We start from the raw sequence: 26,698 nt of genomic DNA on the forward strand, positions 1-26,698 counted from the left end.
TTGCTTTTTGTCTCAGGTAGGCGGCTGAGTATCAGCCTTGCCTAGGGGTGGACCTTGGCGCTCGGCTCTGATCGGCCCGGATCACAGATCCAGTTGCTCGATCACACCCGAATACTGTCACTGATCTGACAAAAGTATATCTTTATAACTATAAAGCTACTTAAGATTTTATATATATCTTACTTAGCTATACGCTATTTAAAGAGGCTAAAGTAAAGATATAAGAAGTTAGTAGAGAGCCCTTATTATTAGTCTTCTTACTATATATAAATATAGGTATATAAGCTATAATTAGCTTTATTAAGAAAACTAAGGCTACAATATAGGCTTAGTATAAAGGAAATCTTAAGAACTAAGGTAGTATCTATAGTAGGTGCCTTCGCTATATACCTATATTACCTATCTCTTCTAACTATAAGACTCTCTACTACCCCCCTTAATACTAGGTTATGAGCCTTATCTTAATTTAGATAGCCCCCTTCTCTAACTATACTAAATTAATAGTACTATATAGATACTTATAAGTCTTATTAGCTTGCACGTCTTATATAGCCTTCGGGCTTACACAGGACGTTAATTAATAATAATAATAATAATAATAATAATAATAATAATAGGACATTCAAAATAAGTTTACCGGCCTGCTCTGCCTCGAAGCAATCATCTGACTTCAAATGTATCGTCTAACTTCGGATGTGTACTCTGCGCTGGTTATTTATCAGTGGTATTTCAATAATTATTCAGTTGGTCGAACTTACTGGTTGGTGGAATGCATCGCGACTTTAATGACGAGATTCTGGCATCCATAATCCTCAGGTAGGGAGGAGTCGTCATGACATCGATCTTACGGGTGCGTCGCACTTCAAGGGCATTTTTGCCAAGGTATCGCTGTGAGCGGAAGCTACAATATAGGCGAGACAAGATGTTAGCGGACGTTTGACTTCCAGAGTATTCCCATGTTACATAGTAGAACACAATAAGTTACGCACCTCCAACTAATGTTGGCCTGGACAACATTCTGAATGCCTTCAATGTACCGGCGGACCTCAATGTCGATATCTGCACCCCAACTTGGCAGGTTATGGATGGCTTGGTCCCACTGAATGTAACGCTGCTCAAGCAGAGAGCCCAATATATTAAAAGCTTCTTGCGCTGAGTACCCGGCTAGTCGACAGGCAGCGGTCATATTGAAAGGACATCCCTCGCCCTATGCATTTGAAAGGTCAGGGTAGTGTCTTGATGGCTTATACATATATCTTCAGGCCAGGGCTTACCTCTTCTTTGCGGTACGAGAGTATGTCATTAGATCTGTTGCGCGTACGGTTAGTATCATAGAATGACATTGAAGAATAATCGAGGCAGCGTACAGAATAACGAAGTCGGCACCGAGGCGCTCTAGCGTTTCAATCACGGGGTGCTCGAAGACCTCATCTGGAAGCACAATCTCATGCGCGTATTCAACGAGATGGTAGAGTGGCGCGACACCCACTGATAGCTGTCGTGTTGATAGCATCTCTTCGAGGGATGGGATGTGATTGGTGGTGAAGTGCCCGACGTGGTGCGCTACACCTAGCGTGTAGTGCTGCATAGCACGGACAAATCGTCTCTGGGTACCGTAGGAAGAGCCCTTTTCGAGCCGTTTGTAGATATCATCATGTGCCTTGATGATAGGGAGCTTGTGTTCAGTGAAAGGATTGCCCATCATGTTGGCCATGAGGCTATCGAGCACACGTTCAGTTGTTGAAAGGTCGGTCCTCAGCTCGCCTGAGTCGAATACTGTGGCATTTTCCACCGTCAGTGAGAAAATAGGTCATTCCTGAAACACAACAAATTGTTATCGGTGTTGGAATGAAAGCTCACAGTCGTCGAACGGAAAGACCCAATTCCCCCAGTCGCATAAAGTTTTCAGCCGGTCTGGAGGCGCGTCTGGTGCCGCAATGGAGATGAAAAAGGAGAAGTCGCAGGCGTTAACCTTTTTGCTCATACTGGGAGCGAAGTCGCATGTTCTGATCGGTGCGGTTAGGATGCAATGTTGGATTCGGGTACCTGACAACGGATGTTACTAACTTTGCAAGCCATCGCTCCGACTCAAGTTTAGCAGCTTGGTACCCCTTGTTGAATCTAGGTTCTTGGGTCAAGAAGCACTTATATAAGTCAGGGATGGTAACAGTGATTCTCTCATCCATAGCTGTGGTTATGACATTGACTGATGTAGCGCGATAGCAATGATGAAGGTTTGTTATAAAACTAGGATAAGGAATCAATCGAGAGTCGAGCGAGAGGCATAAGTCAAAATAAATTGGCATGAGAAGGAACAAGTGTATAAGGCAGCTAGCTTGAGTCAAAAGCTAGATTGATCTGCCGGAGGAATAACTACCACGTGGAATTTTGGAAACATGATAGGATCAATAGCGTATCCCGCAAGAGAGTTAACGAGTCTAAGTTTCCATTAGTGTAAGCACTTATGCACGGTGACCTCGAACTGTACAGCAAAGTGGAAAGCCCACGTAATAACCAAGCTTACAGGTGTCAACTAGTATAATTGGTGTGTGGATCCATATAAACGTAGTCTCGGATAGGGATGACTTTTGGCCAAGAAGGGGTACCGAGTCGAATCAAGACATGAACACGATATTTTAGGCCCTCCACCGGAAAAATGGCACACTTTCGCCGCACTATCCCCCTTCGAGAGGGGGCCATTTTTCGTGTGGAGGGGGTGGGAGCCTTATATCTTGGCGAGATTATCACAAAACTTCGATGCATGCTACTAGTGACTCGTATCTAGATAATTGAGGACGCCTTGTTATCTTCAATTGAAGCCAGCGCAGAGTGTGAATCTCGCTGCCTATTTTCCCGCACAATTTTTTCAAATTCGCTTCCGACTCTTACTCCTTCCCCTTGAATGCTAGTGTGCATTCTTATGTAGCGCATTCGAGCGAGTCATAGTTGTATAGTATACTAGAAACACACGAATATCAGTCTCGAATCTTCGGGTACAATTCTCCAGGCGCAATTAGGAGAGACATGGCCGGCCGTAAATACTCCAAGGCTACGGAAGAGGACATCCGAGCTGTTGGAAATTATTCTTTTCACTGGACAAAAGAACACGTTCCCAAGGAAAAGACGGATCCTCTTCGCTTCAAGCACGATGAGCTGGGTGCCGCTACTGTCAACATCATCCAGAAGATCCACCAGCGCGAGCAGGAAGCCCACAAGCAACGGGGAGAACAGATACCAAAACTCGACATGTTCGCGACACTCGAAGCCAACCGGCATCATGATGAGACACTCGCAGAATTCTTGAAACAAGTCAACACAGTGCCCGATTGGGTCAACTGGGAACAGCTTGAACGTGGACAGCACTTTTTCTATCGCTATGCCTTGGGAAACATCATTGGCTTCGCGCTCCAGGGATTTGTTGGCGAGAATTCGGCTTCAACAAGCGTGGTTGAGGTGTTGCTGCGAACAGGCGGCTTCAGTACGCGATCGTTACGTCGGCGGTTATTGGAGACGTTCCAGCTCGTGCTCGAGGTGACACATTCACTGGATTTCATCAAACCCGGGGGCAAAGGGCACGAGACTACAATACGTGTGCGTTTGTTGCACTCGATGGTGCAACAGCGTATGCTACGTGTGGCCGAGGTCAAAGGCCCCTCTTATTACGACAGCAGCATCCACGGCCCACCCATGAACACGCTCGACTCGATCCATGCTCTCGCCACGTTCAGTTGTAACCACGCGTGGCAGCAGCTACCACATATGGGCCTCCGCCCACTTCAGCAAGAGGTCGACGACTACATTGCGCTTTGGAGATATGTCGGCCATGTCATCGGCACCCCAACCGACTTCTTTACAACAACATCTCAGGCCAAGGCCATCATGGAGTCGCTGAGCTACAACGAGCTACATATTACGCCATCATCCCTCATCGTCGGACACAACTTTGTCGAGGCCCTCAAAGACCTTCCGCCTGTCAACATATCAGCTGGCTTTATCGAAGCTGGCAGCCGCCGCCTCAACGGAGATGACATTTGTGACCAGCTGGGCATGGGTCGCCCAGGTTGGTATCCTTACGCTTGCTTCAAAGGTCACTGCTGGCTTGTAGTTGCCCTTGCGACTGCCCAACGCTGGATTCCATCGTTTGAGGCTTGGTCTATTCAGTTTTGCCGCGAGGTCTTGCATAACGCTATTATTCACTCCAAGTATGGTCTCAAGGGTGGCTCTTTGCTCGATTTCAAGTACGTTCCGAATGGTCAGATTACGGGGTGTGAGAAGAATGATCGCCTCGACGGTGATCGTATGTGGTTTTACGAACGCCCGCTTGAGCTACTCTACTTTATCGTTTTCTGTGCTGGATGTCTCTCCATGATTGGCAGCGCAATCATCGCGGCCTGGCTTTTGCGGGGGGTTGTACCCTATAATGTGGCTCTTCTAGGCGTGAAGTGAGATAGGCGAGGGAAGGTGAAGTACCGATGAAGCCTGTAATATATCTTTTATTTTTATTTTTGCTCAATCTGTCAGTCACGTGGTGAAGTCTTGGCACCTTTCGAAATCACCATCACTCTGCTTTGAGATTAGCAGCTAAAGACCTAACAAGAGGCTGCAGAGCCAAAATCGACAGGCTTCATTTACATAAGCAGATGTCGGTCTATCACTTCTTTCATGAGCCGTAAGAACAGCCAGTGAGTCACCCGATACAAACATGCGCGCACTCAGACTCATTTGCTATGTCGCCAGGCGTGAGCGCGGGCCATAACGCCAAGACGCGATGCGGGGGGGGCAGTTCTGGTTCTCTGGACTCTTTTTTCCGCAGTCGCAGGACCCCACCAAAGCGCAGCCAGAAAATCTACCGATTCGACCACAACCTGCGCGCGTTCGAAACTTGCTCCGGACAACGCCAACCTGCTGTAACTTCACCAAGGCGACCTGGACCTTTTTGCCTCCCTTCTCGAATACGCCAACTTTTCTGCGCGCCAGAGTGCGGCCCCGCCGTCAGCAAGAGCCAGCCAGTCACATCTCCCGAGCCAACCTTGCAGCCTGTTTGTTGCAGCGCGTGTTCGAAACCCTATCCCGCCACCTTTTGACATGCGTTAGCAGCGCTCGACCGTCTTTTCCTTGACGTGCGGTCGCAGGAAAAGAACGGGCGGAATACCATGGCGACCGGCCTGGATGAGCTTTTGGAATTTTTGCTCTCAGAAATTGCTCTCCTCGGGGTTCAAGGTATGCATGACTCGCTGCACGCGTTCTCGCTTTGAGATTACATCAGCCACCATTTGCCCGCGTCACCACCATTAGCACTTTGATATAGTACTTCACCCTTTGTTTGCTTGTTGCTATTTGGAAAACATCATTTTTGATGATTTTCTGTTTTCTCAATATTCCATCATATGTTCTAGCGGCTTCGCACCTTCATCATGCTTGACTTTACTAAAGTCAAACGCTAATCCTTGTGTAGGTGCAAGCAGCGCAGACTTTCGTCGTTTCATTCAAAACTTCTATAGCCAACGTCAGGATGATGCGCACTCCAAATCCGATGACCAGAGCGGGACATCTCCGACGACAATCAGTCTTGGCCGCAAGTTCTATGAACGCACCTGGCAATGGCTCACTAATCATCCGGACATCCGCATCGTCTACAAGGCAGAGGTTCAGAACTACACCCTCTCTGAGTTCGAAGCGGCTGAACTACATGAGACGGGCACCACTGGAGACGCACATGCAGCAGAGTCTGACCATGGCTCGAGCGCCTCTGTGATCAAGAAAGTACATCCCTCAAAGACTGTGAGCGGTCTGAGAGAGGCCCTGCGGCAGAGAATTCATGGCGAGGAAGGCGGGCCCAGAATACCTTCTAGCCTACCAAATCAAGCTATAGTATCTTTATCTGCTGGTCGGCCGTCTCGGAGTGTGGTAGAAGCTCCACAGATCACGACAGCAATTTTTGATGAGCCTAACTCGAGCATGACTGCGCCCCGTCTGTACACAAGTCAAAATAGAGTTTGGCAGGCATTGACCGGTCATGGAATTGATCTGAAGAAGGTCCCAAGCATGGAGTTTGTACTACTTTCACTTATCGCTGCTCGTGGTGCTGCTGGTATTACACAACCGGAGCTCATTGCTATCAGCGGTCAGGACAAGCGATCTGTGCCGCACAGAACAGATGAGCTGGCCCGTAAAAATTACATATCCAAGTATCCTGTTCAGTCGAACAAGATGCGGACCAGTCTTTGCATTCATACAAAGTTCGTATCTCAGAACGCTTTCATCGAGTCCAGTGCTGTGGAGGATGTATATCAAGACGATGGAACATTCGTGGTCAGAAGCTTTGCTCAGTTACTATACAATAAAGTGGGTGAAGGGGGTATTGTTCCCACGCGGACCATCAGGCAGAAGCTGGTTAGTGTATTGCGAACAATCACATATGCCTTGCTAACACCCCTAGGGCGTACCAATGTCGGCATGGAACAAGCGGGCTACGCAAGGTGCCCTGATTCGATTAGATCAGAGCGGAATGATCAAGCGACGCAGGATCCGTAAACAAAAGTCTGAGGATGCTTGGATTACCTGCATCCAAGTACTGCGTGCGCCAAGAGAAGAAGATCTCAAGAATCTTGGTTTTCGACGTACAATCAATCCTGCTGATGGATCGGGTGCAGAGCCGCTCGACGAAAGCGCTGATGGTGATGACATAATGAAAGATCTTGAAGACGACATGTTAGATGACTGCGAACCTAGTGTCAATTCTCCAGATAACACGTCTGCTACCGAAAAACCTGAAACTATACCTCCGCAATGGACACCGGATCACTTTCTCCCCAACACAGTCTTCAATGCCGTCGCATTGGGTGGTCCACGTGGATGGGATGCCGAGACTTTGCGCGACCGAATCGTCGGGCCATTCTGGAGACGTCCAATGGAATCATATTTCTCCCGCATAACAAATGACTGGGAAAAAACGCAACCACTCCATCTTCGACACCTAGCCGTCATTCGAGATCAGGGTGTGACCGATGAGAAGAAATTTCTCCATTACGTCTATCGCACATACGCCAATTTTGAAAAGGCTGTAGAGCTTCAGTATGCTCATTGGGAAGGTGTAGCCAATTTCGGGCCTGACGAGGTGTTTAATCCTAGCAATAACGGTGCAGTGTTGGATGCTTGGGGTTTCCCTACTATCAAGCCAAGCAACCTGGTACGAGGATCTGGTTCAGCAACACTGTCTGAGGCTGGCGCAGTCATTGTAAAGCAGCGCAAATATGGATCCCGCTGGGACAATGCGTTGGGACAAGAGATCAGCTATCAAAAGCCTTCAAAAATTGTACCAAAAGAGAAAACGCCGCGTAAACTAGGTCGACCGAAAAAGATTGCAAAAGCTGTCAAAGAAAAGCCTGTCAAAGTAGCCAAAGACCCTGAACCGCCGAAGAAAACGTCAGGCCTTTCACTCACACCTGAAGAGATGAGGTCGCTAGGCCTAGATCCCAATGTTCGTTTGAGCAAGAATATTCAGAGGCAAATCCTTGCCCACCGCCATATGACAGGAGATCCAACGTCGCTACCAGACACAGTTGTGCAAGACCATGCTAAGCGCCAACTCAGTGTACCTCTTATGACAAAGGAAGAGCGCGTAGCGGCTGGTTTGTCTGCAAGAGGACGTTTGGGTATCGAACAAGAAAACAAGATCCGAGAGGAGCGCGGGCTGCCCAAGTTAGTCAAGAAGGAGAAGAAGCGAGTAACAAAAACAAACAAGGAGCCCACACTACTCAGCAAACAGCAAAGAATAGCACTAGGCTGGAAGGACCATGGCCGATTACCACAAGACCTTATCGAAGGTCTTCGTAGGGAGCGAGAAGAAGGCATTGCTCTCGAAGATTCGAAGGTCATTGCCAAGTATATGGATGAGATGAGGGCAAAGGCGTCGTCGTCAAACACACCCAAAAAGGCCAATGGTTCCACTCGAAAACTCGTTGAAACAACAGAAGAGCTTGACGAACCCGAGGAAGATCAACCCACGGACGAAGTATCAAGGCCTGGTTCCACAGAGCAAGAGTCTCTGGAAATTTCCTCGCTTCGCAGCGTCTCGGGGAAGCGAAAGGCTAAGGACCCAGTGACCACCCCAGTATCAACGAAAAAGCGGCGCAAGGAAGCAAATAGTCCGCAGAAATCGACCCCAGTGCCCGTCCCATCATTTACGACATTTCCGGAAACCGTTATCAACCGATCTGAGAGCTGTGCTCCATCAGCAATTCTTGACAAGCAAAGCGTAGACGACACAAACTCGCTGATCGTGAAAGATGCCGGTCGACCAGCTGAGCCAACGACACTGCCAACGGATGAGCTCATTCTACCAAGCGTGGAATCTGAGCCTTGTTTGCGACCTCCGACAAAGGTCTACATGACTCCCGACACCACTAAACTCGACGATGAAGCCCTGACAGCCATTGACCAGTACGAGAAGCGATGTTCACCTGGGCTTTATCTCAATCCCTATGTGAAGCAAAAGGTTGCAAGAGGTCGGCCACGGAAGGCACTCATGGCGACATTCAGGTTGCCACGTCTAGTGGAGATGGACTGGTATATGGCAGAAGACGCTCGAAGAAAATCAACTAACCATGACCGTGTCACGCATACTTCCGATACCACACAAGAGCCCACATTTCAGCGTGTGGAAGAGATGGTTGTCTCAAGACATGCCTCACATGCTGCGCAATCGGAGCAATCACAAGCGAAAATGCCATTGCGAAGCGACATGGAGACGCGGCACGATATTCAGAATCACACCCCGCCACCTTCCACACCTGGCAAAGCCTCAGTGGAAGCTGAGGGAATGCCAGTGAGCCGCGAAAACAGCGTTAATCAAAGGACCGAGACCAATATGCCTGAGGTCCCAGACCCAGACCCAGACAAAGGCAAAATCCAACCACAGGCTGTCTTTGATGTATCAAGAACACAATCACCGCGACCGATCCCATCATTGACACGCAAGGTAGGCGGCTGGGCACCCATCAATGCGCCTGACCCCTCACATATTTCTCCGTATCAAAGCCCTTATGCCAACAGTCCAACATTGGAACCTCAACCACCATCACAGACTCCAAATGTTGGTCATGGCAGTGACCAAGCCCCCATAGCTGACGGCTCACATCTTCTTACCTCTGAGACGAGGGATGACCAAAAGCTTCCCGATGGTATGTACACGACTATTGTGGAAGCTCCTGTGCCACCCGTATCAGGCACCAAACCAAGGGTTAAAGAGCATGTAAGAGGTGGCAGTCAGCGCCGTTTCAGAGAAAAGGTGATCCTGGACATCATCAAACGCTGCAATGGCGTATTTCCCGGAGGAGGTGAGATCCTGCGGCCATTTCTTACCCTTTGGCGCGAGCGACACTCCAATATTAAAGAACCATCTCTTAGCACTATCAGCGAAACCCTCAGGAGTATGGCTGCCCGTCCAGAATTTGGATTGAAGCACTGGAACTTTGCTTCACAGAACAAGAATACTCCAGGCACAACCACCCGAAGGATGTTTACATGGGCGCACCTGAACGAAAGGAGTCCAGAAGTCTTGAAGCTAGCGCACAATATGGCACAGTACTCTCACCAAAAGGAATACACCACTCGTGTATCGGAGAAATCTCTTTTGTACTACCCTGAAGAAATACGTGACCTCATTGGCGACGTCGTCTCGTACCAGCCCGTTCAGGCCGCTCCCAAGGACGAGAGCATCGTCCTCGACCCATCAAATCCTGATATTGAGAAACAAATCAAGGACGCTAAACAGCGCCGACAGTCTGAATTGAAGAAACAAAGGATGCTAGAAATCAAGGCTCGCAAAGTTCAAGATGCTAGGGTCGAACAAGCGCTCTCAAAGCTACCTCATGATTCTGATGGTGTGCCGCGCGCGAAACGAGCGAGACTGGCAAGTCTGAACGACAAAAGTAAGCGCATTCGGCGGGCTCCGCTGTACTCTGCAGATGTGCAGACGCTCAATGAGGAGTATGATGATGCAGAGACTGTTGGACCTGACGTTAGCACGGCGGATAAACCTGGACAAGTTTCACTGGTATGGATGCGTCCTATCATCGCGCCTGCACCTGAGCGTGAACCAGTACCGGCTGAGGAGCAGTCTGAGGATGAAGAAAGTGAAGATGAGATAGCTCATTGGGAAGAGCGAGCAGCGCATGAGAATGATGATGTTAAGGCTCAAGATCCCTTGCCAGTTATGGAGTCCGTCGAGGACCATCTCCAGGAAGACATTGCGGCGACCCAGCCTGATCAAACGGAGCAGAAGGAAGACTCACCCGAATCTCTGGATGCTGCGACCGCTAGCTCGCCTGCCGTTGTCAAGAATAGCAAGAAGCGTGTAAGAATTGTCGCCCCTCAGGACCGATCCCCCAATAAGAGGGCCCGTCTAACACCTGTGGCTGCGGCTGAGCCACAGGATGGGGTATATACACCACAATCCAGCTCGGATGATGACCGTGAAGGAAACCGTCGTATGGCACAGCTCGGGTCGAAGAAGCAGGGTAGCGGTACAGCTCACGGTCGCCAGCGAAGCAAGCGAGTCCCTCCTCCCACATTGCTTGAACGTCTTACTGGTCTTACAGGTGACCAAAATGATCCAATATACCAGCAGCCGCAGAGTGTTCCAAGGTCCAATTTGATATCACGTCCATGGAGTGAAAGGAAGCAAATCGAAAGACACAGAAAAGAACGACAATACAGCAAAACTTTTGATCAAGTGGATGGGTTTAACAGGCTCTTCTGCGCCTTTGTGGTGGTCTCTTCTTTGTCTGGAGAAGACGGGTCAATGGACTGGGGTCTTGTCAAGCGCGTATATGTGAATGACAAACGTTTCGATCTGAACATGGCTCGGAAGCTATGGTCCTGGATGCAGAATCGCATGGCTAAGCAGGTGAATGCTTTGACAGTATCATTCCAATCACTATACCTGGAAGCTTATGAGACTGGCAAAGTTGCTGCCATCGAGGATCCTGAGACACATGACTGGGCAGGTCTCGTACGATGGGCGACATGCAAATGTACTTTTCCCGAACTTCCTCTTCCAATTCTTCGGGAAGCACTACAACATTTTGCCATTGAAGAATCGAGCTACGAAAACTTGGATCGTGTTAGTTGGTTCAAGGCCACGACAGCGGATCGAACAAGAACCATGCTCCAACTTCAGTATTCCTTTACCGCTCCCCTTCATCGATCGCGGAAGCCGGCTTGGTCACCTAAAGATAAGCTTCTCAAAGCACGGTCATGGGTTCGGGCAAATACAGCGACACCACAAGCTCACTATGACGCGAATTTGGCACACGAGAAGCTCAAGGACTTGGGCGAATCAACTTTGGTCAAGGTTGTTGGCAACTTCGTAGAGAAGCAGCACCTCAGGATGCGAAAACTTAAGCGCCTTCTACCAGGGCGTAACTACAACTTCACTCAGACACTGGCAAAGAAATACGCACGATTGTTTCAGCTCGATGATTTCATGACCGCAGTCCAAGTCAAGAAGAAGATGGATGCCGCTTTCGTAAGCGAAGATCCAGACATGTGTTCCTACAACATTTCACGGTGTGAAGAGGACAGTGCTTTTGCAGCCATCATGACAATGGTCAATGAGGGAACAGTCAGACTTGTTCCTCAGCTACCTCCCATAAACAACGAGCTCAACAGTCCGCTTCCTAAGCTATCAGTATGGGGGTTCTGTGAGGGTGGCTACAACCACCGAGCAATTGATCGGAGCCGTTTATTCTGGGACATTCATGTTGTCCCCACGGAAAAGTACAGGTTTGGCAACCCATTGCAGACACTGTCGTCTCCAACCTCACCCAAGGACGACCAGTCGACCACATCGTGGCACCCTCTACCTGAGCCGCCTCTCCCTGGCAAGTACGACGCGCACGCCTTGCTTCCCATCTGGAGCAGTATTGATGGTCAGCATGTGACATGGGCCTGGTGGTACCGCGTCCTAAATCTTGTGTTGCAGCCGCTGGTTTTCATGGCTGGCGCTACTGCAATGGATATTCAGGCTCATTGCCCTGAAAATACCACTGAGCTCTTCGAAATCCAGCTTGTTTTGGATTGGCTCGAGTCGGTCTGCGCAGTCAAGAAAACTGTCGGTGGTGGTTACACCACCCTTCCAGGCTTCTGGGGTGCTTTCGGCGACCAGTTGCACGATACGGAAAATGACTGGTTCGGCCAGCATGTCAAGCGGAAGCCGAAGAACCATGATAAGCAGCGTTGGCGCATGGAATACAATACGAGACACTCTGCATTGCAAGCCCGTGATACACAACGTGCTGATACGACCCCCGCTACGGACGAGGATGGCGATACAAATACAACAGAAGCAGGCGCATTGGAGACTGTCACCAGTCGTCAGATTTTGAAGAATCCTAAGCAACAGTATCGTATCATGCAGAAAGCTCTCGATGCTCAGCCCTCTCGGGAAGCGCAAGACAAGTCCGGCTCTGCAACAGCCGACAGTCCCGCAGTCACTGGAGAACATACTAGGCAAAGCTCTGCTACAGAGCCCCGTTCAAGCACTACACAAACACCAGAGACATCAAATAACTCGGATGATGATGTCAAGATGGCAGATGCAAGCGGGGGTGCAGGAGGTGTGGAGGATGTCGATGCCGAAGGCGAATTTGACGAAGACACACGTTGAGCTTCGGCATCTCTGGTCCCCAACTAAACGGAGATCACATGCTCCCCAAAGGTCTCCTTTTTCTTTTGTCAATTTTCTCGTTCTCTCCAGAAACTTTTCTTATTTGACCATATATGCATAGCGACGGTGCACAACGTGTGGGCTTTATACCACGGACATGAGGACGTTCAAAAAAACGGCAATATGCCAAGATTACTGTATAATAGAGTTCATATGAGAGGTAGTTCTAATGCTTGCCATGTGCGATGCAATAATACGAAAAGTTCCTGCTAGTTTAAATTAAGGGGACTAGGGTGTTGTAAGCTTCTAACGATAAATAAAGTTCCTTCACTCTCGCTCAATCACATCCAGCTAGACTCTGTGGTGTGCCCAAACCATTGTTCACAAATACTTATGTACATAAAAGTGTTAGTGTTGTAAAGCGCCTAATCCAGGTGGTCGCGAGAAACTTCAGCGCATGTAGCACAAAGAAAGAGAAAGAGTAGTACGATCAAAGACGTGGAGACATCAAATTAGCGCAAGATATATTCAAATATCATATCCATGGTATAAATCCCCTACCCACCAGCCACCCACATATCCAGCCACCCTCTCACACCCTCTCTATACTGTTTCCAGAACAATTACACCCCCCACCTCCCCTCTTTACCCCCAATCACCCCCCAACTAACACTTCTGCCCCCTCGCCGCCTCAAGATTCTTCTTATTCTGCGCCGTTCCATCCATGACCTCCTTGACCAGCGTATCCAACGTATCCTTATCCGTCGCCTTCTGGCCCTTCAAGCCCGTAACCTGATCCTTTTCCTTAACCTGCGCGCCCTCGACAATGTTGAGCCCGTCGAGCGCCGGGCTGGAGATTTTCTTTGCGAGTTTCTGGTTCTTGGCGCGGATGTCGATGCCGCGTTGTTGGATGGCCAGGACGGCGGTTTGCGTGGTGTTGAAGGCTGGGGTGTCGAGTTGGGATTGGAGGGTTTGGATGCTGTGTAGTTTGTTAGAATTGAGTGGGTGGGAAATTTGGGGGGGGGGGGTTGGAAGGGGGAAAATATACCCTTGGAGCTCTTGGGCTTGGATTTTGAGGTTGTGTTGGATGCCTTTTTCCAAGTGGGCTTTTGTCATTGTGCAGGTGGAGTTGGCGGCAGCGCCGCCGGTGACTGCGGAGGCTTTGCCAATGTTGCAGCCTTGGTTTGCAGGCATGGCGAGGACGGGGGCCAGGAGGGCGAGGAAGAAGAAGGCCTTCATTTTGGGTGGATTACGATTGAGAGATTGGGAAAGGGAGTGTGGGTTTTAGAGGGAAGCGAAGGGGCTCACACCGGGTGAGAAGTGGAAAGGAATGTTGGAGAAGATTAGACTGATGGTTGTACTGGGGATATTTGAGTAGATGGTATCAGTCACTTTTATATATTTCCCAAATCCCTTTCACTCCTCCAAACCTTCTTTTGCTAAATCACTCGGACCGAACGAACAACCACACTTGATCGCCGTACACACAGCCACTCAAAATACGGAAATGTCAGCATTCCAACACAGTCTGTACCTCAGTACCGAACCATCCCGCATGCCGTTCCTTGTGACGCGCCACTTTCCTACCGGCGAAAAGACTACGCGTTTCGGTGCACGAGCTCTAGAATAAACGTCTCCACCCAACCATAATACCGCCACAATACAAATTCCAAGCGTGTGGAGCTGTGGTTCGTCGACTTTGGTGTACACTAGCTGGCGGTCAAATATCACTAGAGACAGCTGTGATACTCAAAGGGGGCGTTTCGCGTCGCATGTCTGCGGATGAAACTAATCGGTCCGCGTTAGAGCTTGTTAAAGCTTATTTCTGTGAAGCGAGCATGGCGCAGCGGGAACTTCGTCATGTCCGAGTATTCCTGGGTCTTTTGCAGGATGTTGATTGGTTTGGGGAGTGGCTGTGGTCTAGAGATGTCATCATGTTACAATGTAAGACGGGTAAGTGACGGGAAGGGGGAGCGAGTCGCAATTTCCAGTCAGGGAAGGTTATGCAATGCAATGATGCTTTCGAACTGTTTGTGATAATGATTTGGATAAGAATGCCTTGAGACACAGTGCTTCAGCACCAAAGATTTATTTCGAGGTGGTACTTTATGCAGAGCAAGTGGAGCAGCAAAGAGTGAACTACAGATCTGTGTATACAGCATCCCACTGTTCCAATCGCAAGGTATCCGCAGGTGTCCATCACGTTTTCTTTAATATTCGTGAGTTGTGAGAGATATGCTGTACTTGTTAATGCATTGTCAAGTACTGGGTAGGATGCTCTCGGAGCAAGCGACTCTCCGGTTACATCTGCCAGCCACATCAACCAGCCATAGGGCAAGAACAGTACTGGCCAGCAAAGCAATAAAGCACCTTTGACTACTGAATTTGCTTCAAAAAGAACAGCACGGCCGATCAAACTGTAAATCTGTTTTTTGAGCCCGTCCCCCGAAACTTTTCGATTGGGGTCCTCAGTCCAAGAACATTGGCGTTTACAGCCAAGACCTGGAGGCTGATAAGACTGTTCACAGCATGAGCCTGGCCCTTGCAGCGCATTCCTTGGCATGCGATGACGATGCAGGACTTACACAAGGATCACACGGGTTGGGAGAGGGATACTGCATCGCCAAGAATCGGGGGGACTGGTGCGTACATTTGTTGCTTCTATCTTTACTTGAATGCTTTGATTTCCATCATCTTTTCTGCTCATGGAGGCTGTATTGGCCTTGCCTCTTAGAGAATGTAAGCAACATTACAGCGTCAATGAAAACACCCTTTTAGTTGCCCAGGAACTGCTTAAATAGTGTCTCTTGATTACGCGTTGCACATTGAACTTTCTGAAGCAACTTCAAGTTTGTAATAGCGCTTATGGTTGTACTAAACTCAAATTTGTGTACGCGAATAAGCAATGGCTGAGATAATTTGATAGTTACTTTTCATAAGTCGCGCAGCAGGAGATCACGCAGTTCGACACTGAGGTAATGAACAGCGTCACCACCAGTGTCAGCTGGGCAATCATAGAAAAAATGGAGAAACTGGAGAGATGACAATATACTGGCTGGTCTGGATATAAAGAACGATTCCAGGAGAAGAAAACTACTTTACTTGGTGACAACAATTGCGATTTCGTCAAGAAGAAGTGCAGAAATGAGCCAAAATCAAGACCGAGAAGCTCAAAACTCTAGATAACAGTCTTTGAGATGCCGAAGTCTTCTTGGTTTAGTAGCAGCTCCAGGATATGCTTTACGATAAAGTAGCTAGCACACTCAACACTGAGGCATAGTCAAGAGTCAACAGTAGCTAAACAATACGACCCTAGTATACGAACGGCACATAAAATTCTCTCTTTATACCATCATAAAAAAGCAAAAATGGAGAAGCATCTAGAGATATCGCGTCAGATGATCACCCAAAGGTGAATTCAATTCAAGGACAAAGGTTTAAACTAATCAACCACCAATGAGGAAGTCTACGGAAACGAGAGAGCAAACGATACGCTTCGTTCGGGTTTATCCTGGATCGAAATAACTGAGATGTCTTCTTCTAAATAATTCGGCACTGTTCTTAACCTCGTCACAAGATGGATATGATGTACACATGCTTATTTATAAAAGAGCGTACCTACCCTTTTCCCCGAGCATAGCTCACATCTTTGCAACCTATAAATCTCTCTACATTATCGCAGCTCACGCAATGCACATCGTCGTGTTTCTCGCTATTGTCAGCGGTTCGCTCGCTCTAGCGCATCCATCACCCCGTGTGTTTGCCTGTGCATCGGATTGAATTTCTAAACTTGCAACCGCCCCAGCCTTTTGTATGGAAACAACTATAAATGCATGTATAGCAAAAGACACCAATATAGTTTGTTAACAAGTACCCTTAAGGAAATGTATGTCGCAATCTCAGATACTCTTTCGTTTATATTTAACTACTCTGCTAGTCAACCTGGATATACGAGCCACACATTACCCCTGGATGGGAATATGCCTGGGAACAAAATATGTGCATTTCCGAAGGAAAAAAATTCAAATTTTCCATGTCTGCCTCGGACTGCTATCATCCTAGTGGCGCTAATCAAGATATCCATGACAAAGACTCTGCTGTAAGTTGCTCTAGTCTATTCATACGAGAATTAGATCTATAGTATGCAAATAGATTTATTGCTGCTGAGAGAGAGAGGCGCAATACCGCTCGAGGAGATTCTTAGGGTACTAACTTTTACGATCAAGTCTTTTGAGTATCAGAATTGGCGTATTAGGTAGGCAGTAAATCTTGTAATCAACTAAACAAGAAATGCATCCAGGTAAATTGGGGACTATTCGCTAAAATAGGACGATCGGATGATGGCCAAAACGAGTTGGTAGTAGCATCGGAGATGGTCATCAAAATTGAGAGTCGGAGTAAATATATGCATCACTTAGCAGTAATGTGAAAACTTGGGTCATTACTATCAAGACGATAGAAGTCGTGAAAGCAATACTGAGTCCCTATAATTAGTACTGCACCGCCGAGTCGTATGCGAAAAAATAGTCAACGTGGATACGAACATTACTGTGAGTGCCTTTACTAGTGAATGTTCCCATATATTAAACAAATTAGGAAGACGATGGCTTTGCTAAAATATTCATAATACTACTCTGTGTTGTGTAGCGACGGTAGCAAGTTTTCCCAACGCAATCACCCATTAGCTCAGATTCTCAAAAGATACCTGCCTGTAAGGAGACTGCTGGCGTACGCATAATGCCAACTGCAAAGGCGGAATAGTATTTGATGGCGCCCGAAGAATGGGACAGTACTGACATCAAGGTATAATCTATATCGTGTAGTTCTCCATCATATTTCAAAGATGATTCAGACTCAAAGCAATGGCTCCCGGTTTGCAATGTACAAAGGCAACGAGGGACTTTGGCATACCGACTTCCAACTCTTTAGTGGCGTTGAGGAGATACAACATGCAGAGAGAGTATCGCTGATCTGAAAGCTACTGCCGAGATTAATGGTAAAAGTCGAGATACCGAATTGATACTGAAACCTGGAAACGACACGACAATTCAATCGTTCAAAAACACACGAACATCATCCCAACAGCCGAAAACGACACTACCATCACTCACCTCCAAGAAACTACTCGGGTAGGACTTCCCAAATAACCTACCCCCCCATTCTCGTTATCAATCCGAAAAGCCCCGCACCTCCACGTGACCCCACTCCCACAGCTGCAGCCTCAAACAAGCTCCATCACGCAAAAGAAAACGGGGGGTGGGCACACGCACACACACACACACACCAAGCATGGCACGACCAAACCCCCCAATCCTCTACATCACGAATCCTACCTGTGCATCTACTCGACCCCCTTGAAAGCAAGATCCACCACCATCACCCAAACAATTCACGAAACAAACTCAATCGAAAAAAATGCCCATCCAAGTCTCCCGCATGACCCCCTCCGACATCCCCGGTGCAATAACCACCATCCAACTCGCCTTCGCCTCGGACCCTTACAACCTCTGGCTCTACCCGGACCGCTCCAAAATCTCCTTGGAGCGAAACCGCGTCTCCCTCACCCTCCGCTGCATATGGGGCATATCCCACGGCCTCTTCTACGTCGCCCGCGACACGGCCAACCCAGGCCAGATCCTCGGCTGCGCAATGTGGCTCCCGCCGCACCCGACTTGCGCACGGCAGTCGTGGGGTGAGTGGTGGTCGGGCTGGTGGCTGTGGATGAACCAGGTGCGCATGAATGCGTGGTATGGACGCGGCGGGCTGTCGACGACGCGGTATTGGATTTGGAAGGCGAGGCAGGCTGAGGCGCAGAGCGAGCTGTGGACGGATGCTCAAGGGTATTATTTTTGTAATATTGTTACCGTGTTGCCGGAGTGGCAGGGGAAAGGGGTGGGCAGGGCGCTCATGGACGAGGTGTTGAGCATGGCGGATAGGGAGGGGAGGAGGGCGTATTTGGAGAGTAGTCGGTGGGTGCCCAATGGAGCAATTTATGAGAGGTTTGGGTTTAGGTTGGTCAAGGAGATGGAGTGTAGGGATGGGGATGGGGAGAGGGATGCTGTGACGCTTTATTGTATGATGAGGGAGCCCAAGGGGGGGAAGTAGGGATGGGTGGTGAGATAGGTGGGGGAGGAGAGAGGGAAGGAAAGGGGGGAATATTGTGCGAGTTCACGATGAAGATGCTATGTTGTGATGTTTGAGTGTTAGACTTTGCTGCGATACCTTGATGAAGGTACAGAGCAAAGCGACAATCGAAAGGATTGTAGCCTCCCCTTGGAAAACAGCCAAGCCAGATGGCCTTGTGAGTAATTACGTCAAGAGCACACTCGACGTTACTGCGAATGATGAGCAGTAATGTGCTGAAATGCAGTAAGAACAAAGCCATACGACACACACCGTCTGATGACCACCTTCTCTTTACCCATCTGATCATCATTCCCCCATCGTCGATTCAGCATCAGAAACAAGAAACAAGACATGGCATTTGAAAAATCGCGCCACTCCCACTCCCCCAGCCCATCAGACGTGCAGTCTGACTACTTTTTTTTCCAAAAGGTCCTTCGGATATACGACACGACAAATCAAAACAACAATTCGCATGTGAAAAGAAAAACAATTAAGCGGACAAAAAATACCGCTTATCTATTCCCACGCTCTCAATCACTGCCTGCCCCCCCAGCCACATGCATCAACTACGTCACCATCTTACACAACACATATTCCCATGCGAGCTGCGAGACCGTAGCGAAAGCGCTTCGCTCCCCGCCGCGTCGCCATGCGTATTCCCGTTACCGAAAAAGAAATGAGGAAGAGAAGGGGGGGGGGGGCTATCAAAGACTCATCATCACATAATCTGCATGCCGTTCGCTACGGCATACCCGTATTCGCGTATGTAGGTTGCATACAAAAATACAATACCGCTCTAAGCCTTAGCTCTATTGCCAGTTCGCAAGACAGAATACGTTGAGTAATCCGATCCGAAAGCGGAGCGAAAGAAGATGGAAGTAAGAAAAAAACGACCAACACTTCCGCTTATTGGGAAAGTGACAGAGAGAGAAGGAAGAAGAAGAGAGTTGTGTGTGTCATCGTCATGATCGGCAAGTCCTGCATCTGGAACTCTACCGAACCCAATCATGCTGCACACACGCTCACTCCCCCTCCCCTGTCGAATGTATGACAATGACCCCTCCCACCCACACACCCACACATCCCTCCCCTCGTTGCACACACGCTTGGCGTTAGGCTTTTTGGGCTAGGGCAAATCGAATCGAGACATGCATAACGCCGTTGCTTTTTTGTCTCCGGGCCGTTGAAAAACATGGCCCTGGTAAAAAAAGAAAAATATGTGGGTGTGCAGTAATGTGTGTGGGTGTGGCAGGACAGGACGCGTTCCTTTTCCTCTTTTGGGCTATGGTGGCCTAAATGTGAGTGACTTACTATCGGCCCGTATAGGTTCGTTTGTTATGTACGCATGTTACATACATATGTACGCTATGCTGCATGTATGTCTCCTCTTTCTCATGTACGTATGCGCTATGTGCCTGGCTGCGAGTGATCAGGTAGTTCCGGAAGATCATGGGCCTATACTAACTGGTCTAGGGAGTTGGGACAAAAAGAGGGTTTGGTTCGCTGGTGGTTGATAGTTCGCCCAGCAAATATTTGCCTTGGTGGTTAAGCCAGGACGATTAAGAGAATCAGCCGATCGAACTCTACTCCTAGCAAAGAAGCAATTTGTCGGCACCCAGCGCGCTGGTCGATCTGACACGATTTTTTTTTCATTGTTTCGCCTATGGGTACTACTGCCAACCGGAATGCTTGGGTATAAGCGTGTACGGTGTATATTCGGCAATTGCCCAGCGTTGCGTTGCAGCGGTTGAATATGGTTGTAAGGGAAGCAACATGGGTGTGGGCGCAACGTCTTGGTTTCTACTATGTACGTACTAGTTGTCGTCTCGAGGTAAGATTGTCGGCGTGTTCGCATCCACGATCCGGAGCGTTTTTTTGTTCCGGACGGTTGCTCAACGTGACGCACGCCATACCCCTGGTCTGCCCATGATATATTCCTAGGCAGTAACATACTCTATTGACGGCAGGCTCCAAGACATGGTCAAAAGCAAAACCTACCCAGGGCCTAGCGTCCAAGTAAGTAAGTACGGGTGTTAGGCGAGAAGGATATTCACAGATGGGGAAGTCACAGGGGAGCGGGCGTCTGGAACGGGTGGCCATTGGTGATCCGGTATCTGACAACGGGATCTCAGCGTGCGATTTTTGCGGACGGCGCGCGCTTGCATGTAACCACCAGATCGAGCGTACACATATAGGGTGAGCAACTATAATAGCGGATAGTACCACTCAGTGTGCAAGCCATGTCATGGGATGACGGTCGATTGTTGGGCAGCGAGTGGCGGCGGAAAAAGCGGAAGGGGAAAAAATTAAAGAAATAAAAGGTCGATGAAACGCACACCGGAGGTGAGCCGCGCCTGTTGTGCCTTGTCGAGGTCATGCTGGAGCGGTCTGTTTGGAGGGGAAGGGGGGCAGTTCCAAGTCGTGCCAGGCCGTGGATCGCTGTGGAGGCTGCTCAAAGGAGGGGTAGGGTAGCGGGCGCTGGTGGAGCGCGTACTAGCCGCAGCAGCGTGGAAACATCGGTGCATGTGTCGACAAAGGCAGAGGCCGGTGCTGCCGTGGTCATCAGACCGGGTAGGAAAAGGCAGATGGAAGGCGGCCAGCCGTGCAATAAGCGACTTGGGTACACTCGACACAGCGATCAGTCCTTTTTGTGTAGGGGCCCCAAAAATAGGCGTTCAATATACGAAAGCGCCGCTAATCAGGATCATGCAGGCGTGACTGCTTTTGCGCACATTGGCAGGCAAATAGAGAGTTTCTTCGGGGGGGGGGGGGGGGGGAAGGGAGACGGGCTCTGAGTGGTTGCAGCAGGCTATGGCAAGACCACGTAAGCGCATGGTTTAGCCCAGAGGCGATCTAGAGGACCAAGACCAGGCAGTTTGTCAATCTGGTGAGGTGAAGAAAAAAAAGCGGACGATGCATGCATAGATTCATAGTCGCACCCGCGGGCCTGTCTGGCACCGTCATTGCAGCTGACGAGGCATGTACGCAAACGATTTTTTGGGGCCAAGTGCTAGGTGCCAGGCTTGTTGGTAGCGAGGAAGGGTAAATTGTCGAAGACCCCTTGGCGGAGGGAATTGCACGCAGTAACACCGAGGCTGGCGTCGCCTTTTGACACATGGGCTGATTTGTAACGACGGTGGGATGCATGACTGGCAGGCAGTCTTACAGGCGGATGGTGAGTATGGTATACGATGGCAGACTAGGGGGGTGGGCGCTGGAAGATTAAAGCGGAGTGGCATTGCCGGATTGGTGCGTAGTATTACAAAGAGTCAGATCGGTGGTGTAACCATAGCTAGTAAGCGTGGTGCTCGAGGTGGCCCGACCTCGGATACCGTCCATGTGTGTTGCTGATTGAGAAACTTTGCTTCTATATTAGCTGCCATGTCGACGCCTGTTGCATCAGCAGGCGCCTTGATGCTGCCCTGATTCATGGCGTAATCCTATGCTCGTACGTGTTGCATGCAAGGGATGCAGGAGATCGGGTCACCGTCAAGCGGCAGAAGCAAAACAAACGCCAGTGTGCGTCAAAACGAGTCACTGCCCAACCTGGCAGCAGTTGCGTGGGCAGCATAAAGGTCACCGACAAGCAAGTTTCATAAGCTGCGACGCGTCTGCGTCTGCGTCGGCGTCGTGTGAAGCCAAGTACAGTGCTCACATTACTTTTGCACAAGCCTCGCCAGTGTGAAGTGTGACGGCCTGTCGCAGTTGTGTCGGCCGAATGGGGGGTGGGCAGTGGGGGGGTCCAAGGGGTGGTGAACGGCATGCCGCTCCCTATTTTTTTTTTCTTTTTTTCTTTTTTGCACCCAGCGCACATGGCTCTTGTGAATGCCATGCTGCTGTCTACGTAAGTCGGTCCTTGGGTGGGTGGTGATAAGACGGGATTAGCATGTATTGGATGCGGCAGGACATGAGCCGTGCCTTCTTCCCACTGACTGTCAACCAACATGTGCCGCCTGAGCAGCATAGTGCGACCCGGCAAATGTCGACCGCAGCGCAAGGAGGCTCACCGACGATTAGTGTGGCTGCTGATCAAGGCACCCCAAGGGCAGGCTACGGAGAAGGGCGATTGGCTGCCAATAGGGTCAACGTTGAACAAAGTGGGCTGTCGAGCCGCTTAGCAAGGCTAATGCTCGCTCCCTGGGATAAAGTGCCGCCGCGTCTGCAAGCGGCTTTGGTGTTTGACGTCGCCTTAGGGCGGGGGTCTAGAACACGCATGGTAGCCGGCCATAGGAGGCAGGTCTGTCTGTCACTACTACACATGGTACTAGAGATGGCTGTGATGAGCAACGATGCGGCTACCGAGTTGACCACTTGATGCTGAAGCAACTCTGTGGGTTTTCGCGCCCTCGTGTTAGATTAGCCCGGCAGACGGAGGGATTCCGGATGGTGGAAGTGGAGTGGAGTGGGATATTTTGGGGGGCGCGATACGAGGGCGAAAAAGGGAGAGGTAGGGCAGGCAGGCAGGCGAGGCGCGGTGTACATGCGCTTGGATGTGTATGTATGTACGTGTGTGTGTGTGATATAGATTGTATCGGAGGACCGATGCGGAGACGACATGGAGACGCTCGCTCTGGTAGAGAGAATGGCCCTGGCTGTGTGTGTGTCGACCAAATGTGGAGATGGGCTTTGTTATCGACAGGGAAGAGTGACGCACGGCCTGTGACGGGCTAGCGTAGGCGGTGCCGCTTATACCGCAATCTTTGTTCTTACTACCACTCTAGTGTCTTCGACGATGAGACGCCACGTTTGAGACCCACTCGACTCGTGGACCGCGCCCTGGTACGTCATTCAAGGGTTTCTTTCCCGTGTTGCAGATTGCCGGACTGGGCGTGGCACAAATGGGCAGCTGAATACTTACGCATACATACGCTTTGATGAGGGCGCAGGACCCGCGCCGCGTCAATCCAAGCGGTGCGCCCGAACGAGGCCGGACATGGTCTTGTTGAAACGGCAGGCTGGTCAATCTCGATTTGATGAGCCCAGCAGCGCACAATCCGGCTAGTCGGACTGCGACAATCCGAATAGTGCAAATGGCTGCAGACCATCTCGTGTCCAAGCGACGCACGGCACGGCGTCGCGAGCTGGCTGACGAGATGGGCAATGGGTAACGCCCGCTTTGCGGATTGTGTGTGTAAGTATGTAGTAACTATGTGCGCATGTGTGTGTGCGTGTGTGTATAGTAAGAGCACGTAGGAAGCTAGGAAGCAAGCAAGCACACACACACCAGCAACTGAAGGATGGAAGGAGTGCTGCAAGCCCGGTGACCACTCGGTGCTTACTTTTCCGCGTACAATGTCAGGTTGTGATGCACAGTGTGGTACAGTTGGCTACGCCGCAAAGTGGGAGCGAGGATCCAAATGACCGAGGCAGGTTGATGAGGCAAGAGTGACAGTCACAGGTGGGTGTGGATGTCCGGGGCGGCGGCGGCATGTGCTGGTCACGGAACTTGGGCCCCATCATGACTTGTCTACTATGTAACCAAGCAAAGCAACCCGGATGGATGTATTGGATGGATGGATGGATGGACAGACGACAACGACAACGACAACAACAGCAGCAGCGAGACAGGCATCATGTGCGGAGCCGGGCGCGGCTGCAGCCAAGCGGCGGTTGATAAGGTGCGTTTTCGAGTTGCATGGTGGTTGGGGTAAGTGAGTGTGGAGGGAGGGCTCAGTCAGTCAGTGAATGCACCAGTCCGTCAGTCAGTCAGTCGTATACATAGATGGAGTATTGTTTTGGCGAGCAGATGCAGGCCCCCTGACCGGATCCTGATGGTTTGGACGAGACGACGAGCATGCGTGCGCCCGCGTTGGACCGCTGCCGATCATTCAGGCGGGACGAAACCAGGGTTCCTTCTCGGCGCTTCGGCTGCATCTCATCAGCGCCCGCTCCGGGGATTTGTGCGTGTCGAACGGCGATGCCGGTTTGGGCGTGGCGGCCGTGGGGTTGTGGCCAGGGGAGGCGGCGTGAGCAGCAGGTGCAGGCAGCATTCGTCGTCGTGATCGGGTGTGGCCCATGTCGAGGGGCCGCCCAAGTAGGTGTAGTAAGAGCGTGTGCCAGATGACAGCAACAGCCCGGCCTTGCTACACTATAATACTATGAACGCGCGTATCGCCAGTACCAGTGCCAGTCATGCCATGCCATGGCATGGCATGCGGCGAGGGCGAGGGCGAGGCGAGGGTGATGCGGGCTAGCACCGGCGTCGGCGTCGACGTCGTGGTTGACGAGTCTATAGCCATAGCCATAGCCATAGCCATGGCCGTGTTTCGATGGGCAAAGGCCGGGCAGGGCCAGGGCGGCGGGTGCACTGGTTTCAAGGCGTGCGTGTGTGGAGCATGGCGCTGGCCAAACGTTAAAGTGGTATTTTTTTCCTCGCGCTCTTGTTTGTCTTTCTCGGCATGCCTAAGCCCGGGCTGCACCAATCTCCGCGAGCGTCTGCGCCGTTGGCTGTGTGACGCAGGCGGGTGCATGGGTGCATGGGGCGAGGGACAGTCTGATGCTGCATCCGTTGCACGTCGCGCCGCTTGCAGGGACGGGCTGGCTGCATGTCGATTTCTGGAAGACGGTCGGCTAGCCGCTGGGCCAATGGCGTCGTCGGAACACCGCCCGCCCCAGATGGCGCTTGGATACCCAAGGGCCAGCAGAGTGGTTTGCCGGGTGCGAGGGGGGGAATGGCATGTGGATGCCTGGTGGGTGCGTGTGCGTATACAGTAGCTACTATGTGCTATGTATTGTTGTATGTACGTACACAGTACATACTCGGTAGTACGGCGACATGCCATGCCTCGACGGGCACATCGTGACTTAGAGGCCGATGCTATCGGCTGGTATTGGGTGCCATTCCAGGCCCCGTGCCCGCTTCCTATTGGCTGCACGCCCGCTCCCGAGAAAACATGTCGTAGCCCACCCAGCACTCTGCACCTGCGCCAACCAAACTCTGAGCCCCCATCCCCATCCCATCCCATCCACATCCATATCCACACATGCAACCCATCCCCATCCATCCCCATCCATCCATCCCCTGATCTCACCCGACCGCTGCTGCTGCTACTGCTTGCTTGATGCTGCTGCGTGCTACCTGCTGCGTCCTGCGTCCTGCTACCGCCACACAGGCTCACCGTGGCCGCCGGCCTGCGCTTGGAGGCCCACGCCCACGCACTCACCACACACCACCACCACCCCCCCTCTTACCCCCTCCCACAACACCAGTACCGCCGGGCTTTGCCCCGTAAATTGACTATTCTGTACGCCTCCAACTCCGACTGCTGCTCGCCTGGCTGCCTCGCTGCCTCGCCGCTCGCCTGCCCTCAGCGCGGCTAAACCACAGGGCCTGCCGAGCGAGGGCGTCGCCATGCACCCACCCACCGTCCGTCCCCGTCACGAAAAAAAAGTCGACCAGGGCTAGTAGACCGCCTGGAGAGCCACGGCGCCCACCCACACCCACACCCACGCCCCTGAACCCCGCCGTGGAGCCCAGCTGAGTCGCACTGCAAAGAGTCCCACTGCGGCCTAGTCGCACTACCGCACTACCGCTCTCTGCCATGATGGCTGCCCGCTTCGTCGTTTCCCTTACCCTGCCTGCTGTCTCGACAAGCCGGCCGTCGTCTACTTAGCTACTAGCTGCACGGATGCCCCGTCGCGCGCTGCGCCATGATACATGGTCCGCCGTGCTCGTCTACCCTCCCTGTCCTGTGATTTGGTCATCCCAAGCCTTCCTTTTCGCTTTCTGCACCCATGTCTTGCCGTGATCGTGCCAGCCGTGCCACTGGCCCTAGTCGTCACAGCGCTCCCTCACCGAGCCATCCCTTGGTGCTTGGTGGCTCCGTATAGTCAATACACACCCGTTCCCTGCCTGCATCTATCCCACTATTACTTGTTCTTGACTTTGGCTAGTCTAACCCT

General features: G+C 50.8%; 7 protein-coding genes across 7 annotated transcripts; 4 read left to right on the forward strand and 3 right to left on the reverse strand.

Annotated features, from left to right (window-relative positions):
- Positions 1-729: 729 nt before the first annotated feature.
- On the reverse strand, positions 730-2,186 carry COCMIDRAFT_93348 (uncharacterized protein; the record flags this gene model as incomplete). Its single annotated transcript, XM_007689035.1, has 6 exons — positions 730-901; positions 990-1,207; positions 1,275-1,308; positions 1,368-1,776; positions 1,861-2,006; positions 2,068-2,186. 6 exons carry the CDS (start codon positions 2,184-2,186, stop codon positions 730-732), a joined length of 1,098 nt encoding a protein of 365 aa, XP_007687225.1.
- Positions 2,187-3,024: 838 nt separating this feature from the next.
- COCMIDRAFT_93333 (uncharacterized protein) lies at positions 3,025-4,446 on the forward strand (the record flags this gene model as incomplete). Its single annotated transcript, XM_007689036.1, has 1 exon — positions 3,025-4,446. The coding sequence occupies one exon, from the start codon at positions 3,025-3,027 to the stop codon at positions 4,444-4,446; it is 1,422 nt and encodes a 473-aa protein (XP_007687226.1).
- A 707-nt stretch (positions 4,447-5,153) lies between these two features.
- COCMIDRAFT_93312 (uncharacterized protein) lies at positions 5,154-12,670 on the forward strand (the record flags this gene model as incomplete). The annotated part of the gene is made up of 3 exons (XM_007689037.1): positions 5,154-5,220; positions 5,456-6,393; positions 6,440-12,670. 3 exons carry the CDS (start codon positions 5,154-5,156, stop codon positions 12,668-12,670), a joined length of 7,236 nt encoding a protein of 2,411 aa, XP_007687227.1.
- A 666-nt stretch (positions 12,671-13,336) lies between these two features.
- Positions 13,337-13,909, reverse strand: COCMIDRAFT_93398 (uncharacterized protein; the record flags this gene model as incomplete). Its single annotated transcript, XM_007689038.1, has 2 exons — positions 13,337-13,649; positions 13,719-13,909. The coding sequence occupies 2 exons, from the start codon at positions 13,907-13,909 to the stop codon at positions 13,337-13,339; spliced, it is 504 nt and encodes a 167-aa protein (XP_007687228.1).
- A 4,176-nt stretch (positions 13,910-18,085) lies between these two features.
- On the forward strand, positions 18,086-18,775 carry COCMIDRAFT_4617 (uncharacterized protein; the record flags this gene model as incomplete). Its single annotated transcript, XM_007689003.1, has 1 exon — positions 18,086-18,775. The coding sequence occupies one exon, from the start codon at positions 18,086-18,088 to the stop codon at positions 18,773-18,775; it is 690 nt and encodes a 229-aa protein (XP_007687193.1).
- A 2,054-nt stretch (positions 18,776-20,829) lies between these two features.
- On the reverse strand, positions 20,830-21,321 carry COCMIDRAFT_25663 (uncharacterized protein; the record flags this gene model as incomplete). The annotated part of the gene is made up of 2 exons (XM_007689016.1): positions 20,830-21,000; positions 21,133-21,321. 2 exons carry the CDS (start codon positions 21,319-21,321, stop codon positions 20,830-20,832), a joined length of 360 nt encoding a protein of 119 aa, XP_007687206.1.
- A 1,287-nt stretch (positions 21,322-22,608) lies between these two features.
- Positions 22,609-26,116, forward strand: COCMIDRAFT_25664 (uncharacterized protein; the record flags this gene model as incomplete). Its single annotated transcript, XM_007689017.1, has 11 exons — positions 22,609-22,640; positions 22,682-23,033; positions 23,157-23,290; positions 23,518-23,575; positions 23,822-23,927; positions 23,977-24,166; positions 24,280-24,414; positions 24,629-24,762; positions 24,915-25,485; positions 25,549-25,623; positions 25,909-26,116. 11 exons carry the CDS (start codon positions 22,609-22,611, stop codon positions 26,114-26,116), a joined length of 1,995 nt encoding a protein of 664 aa, XP_007687207.1.
- Positions 26,117-26,698: the final 582 nt, after the last annotated feature.

This window comes from Bipolaris oryzae (assembly GCF_000523455.1).
Source record: "Bipolaris oryzae ATCC 44560 unplaced genomic scaffold scaffold_51, whole genome shotgun sequence".
Classification (NCBI taxonomy): domain Eukaryota; kingdom Fungi; phylum Ascomycota; class Dothideomycetes; order Pleosporales; family Pleosporaceae; genus Bipolaris; species Bipolaris oryzae.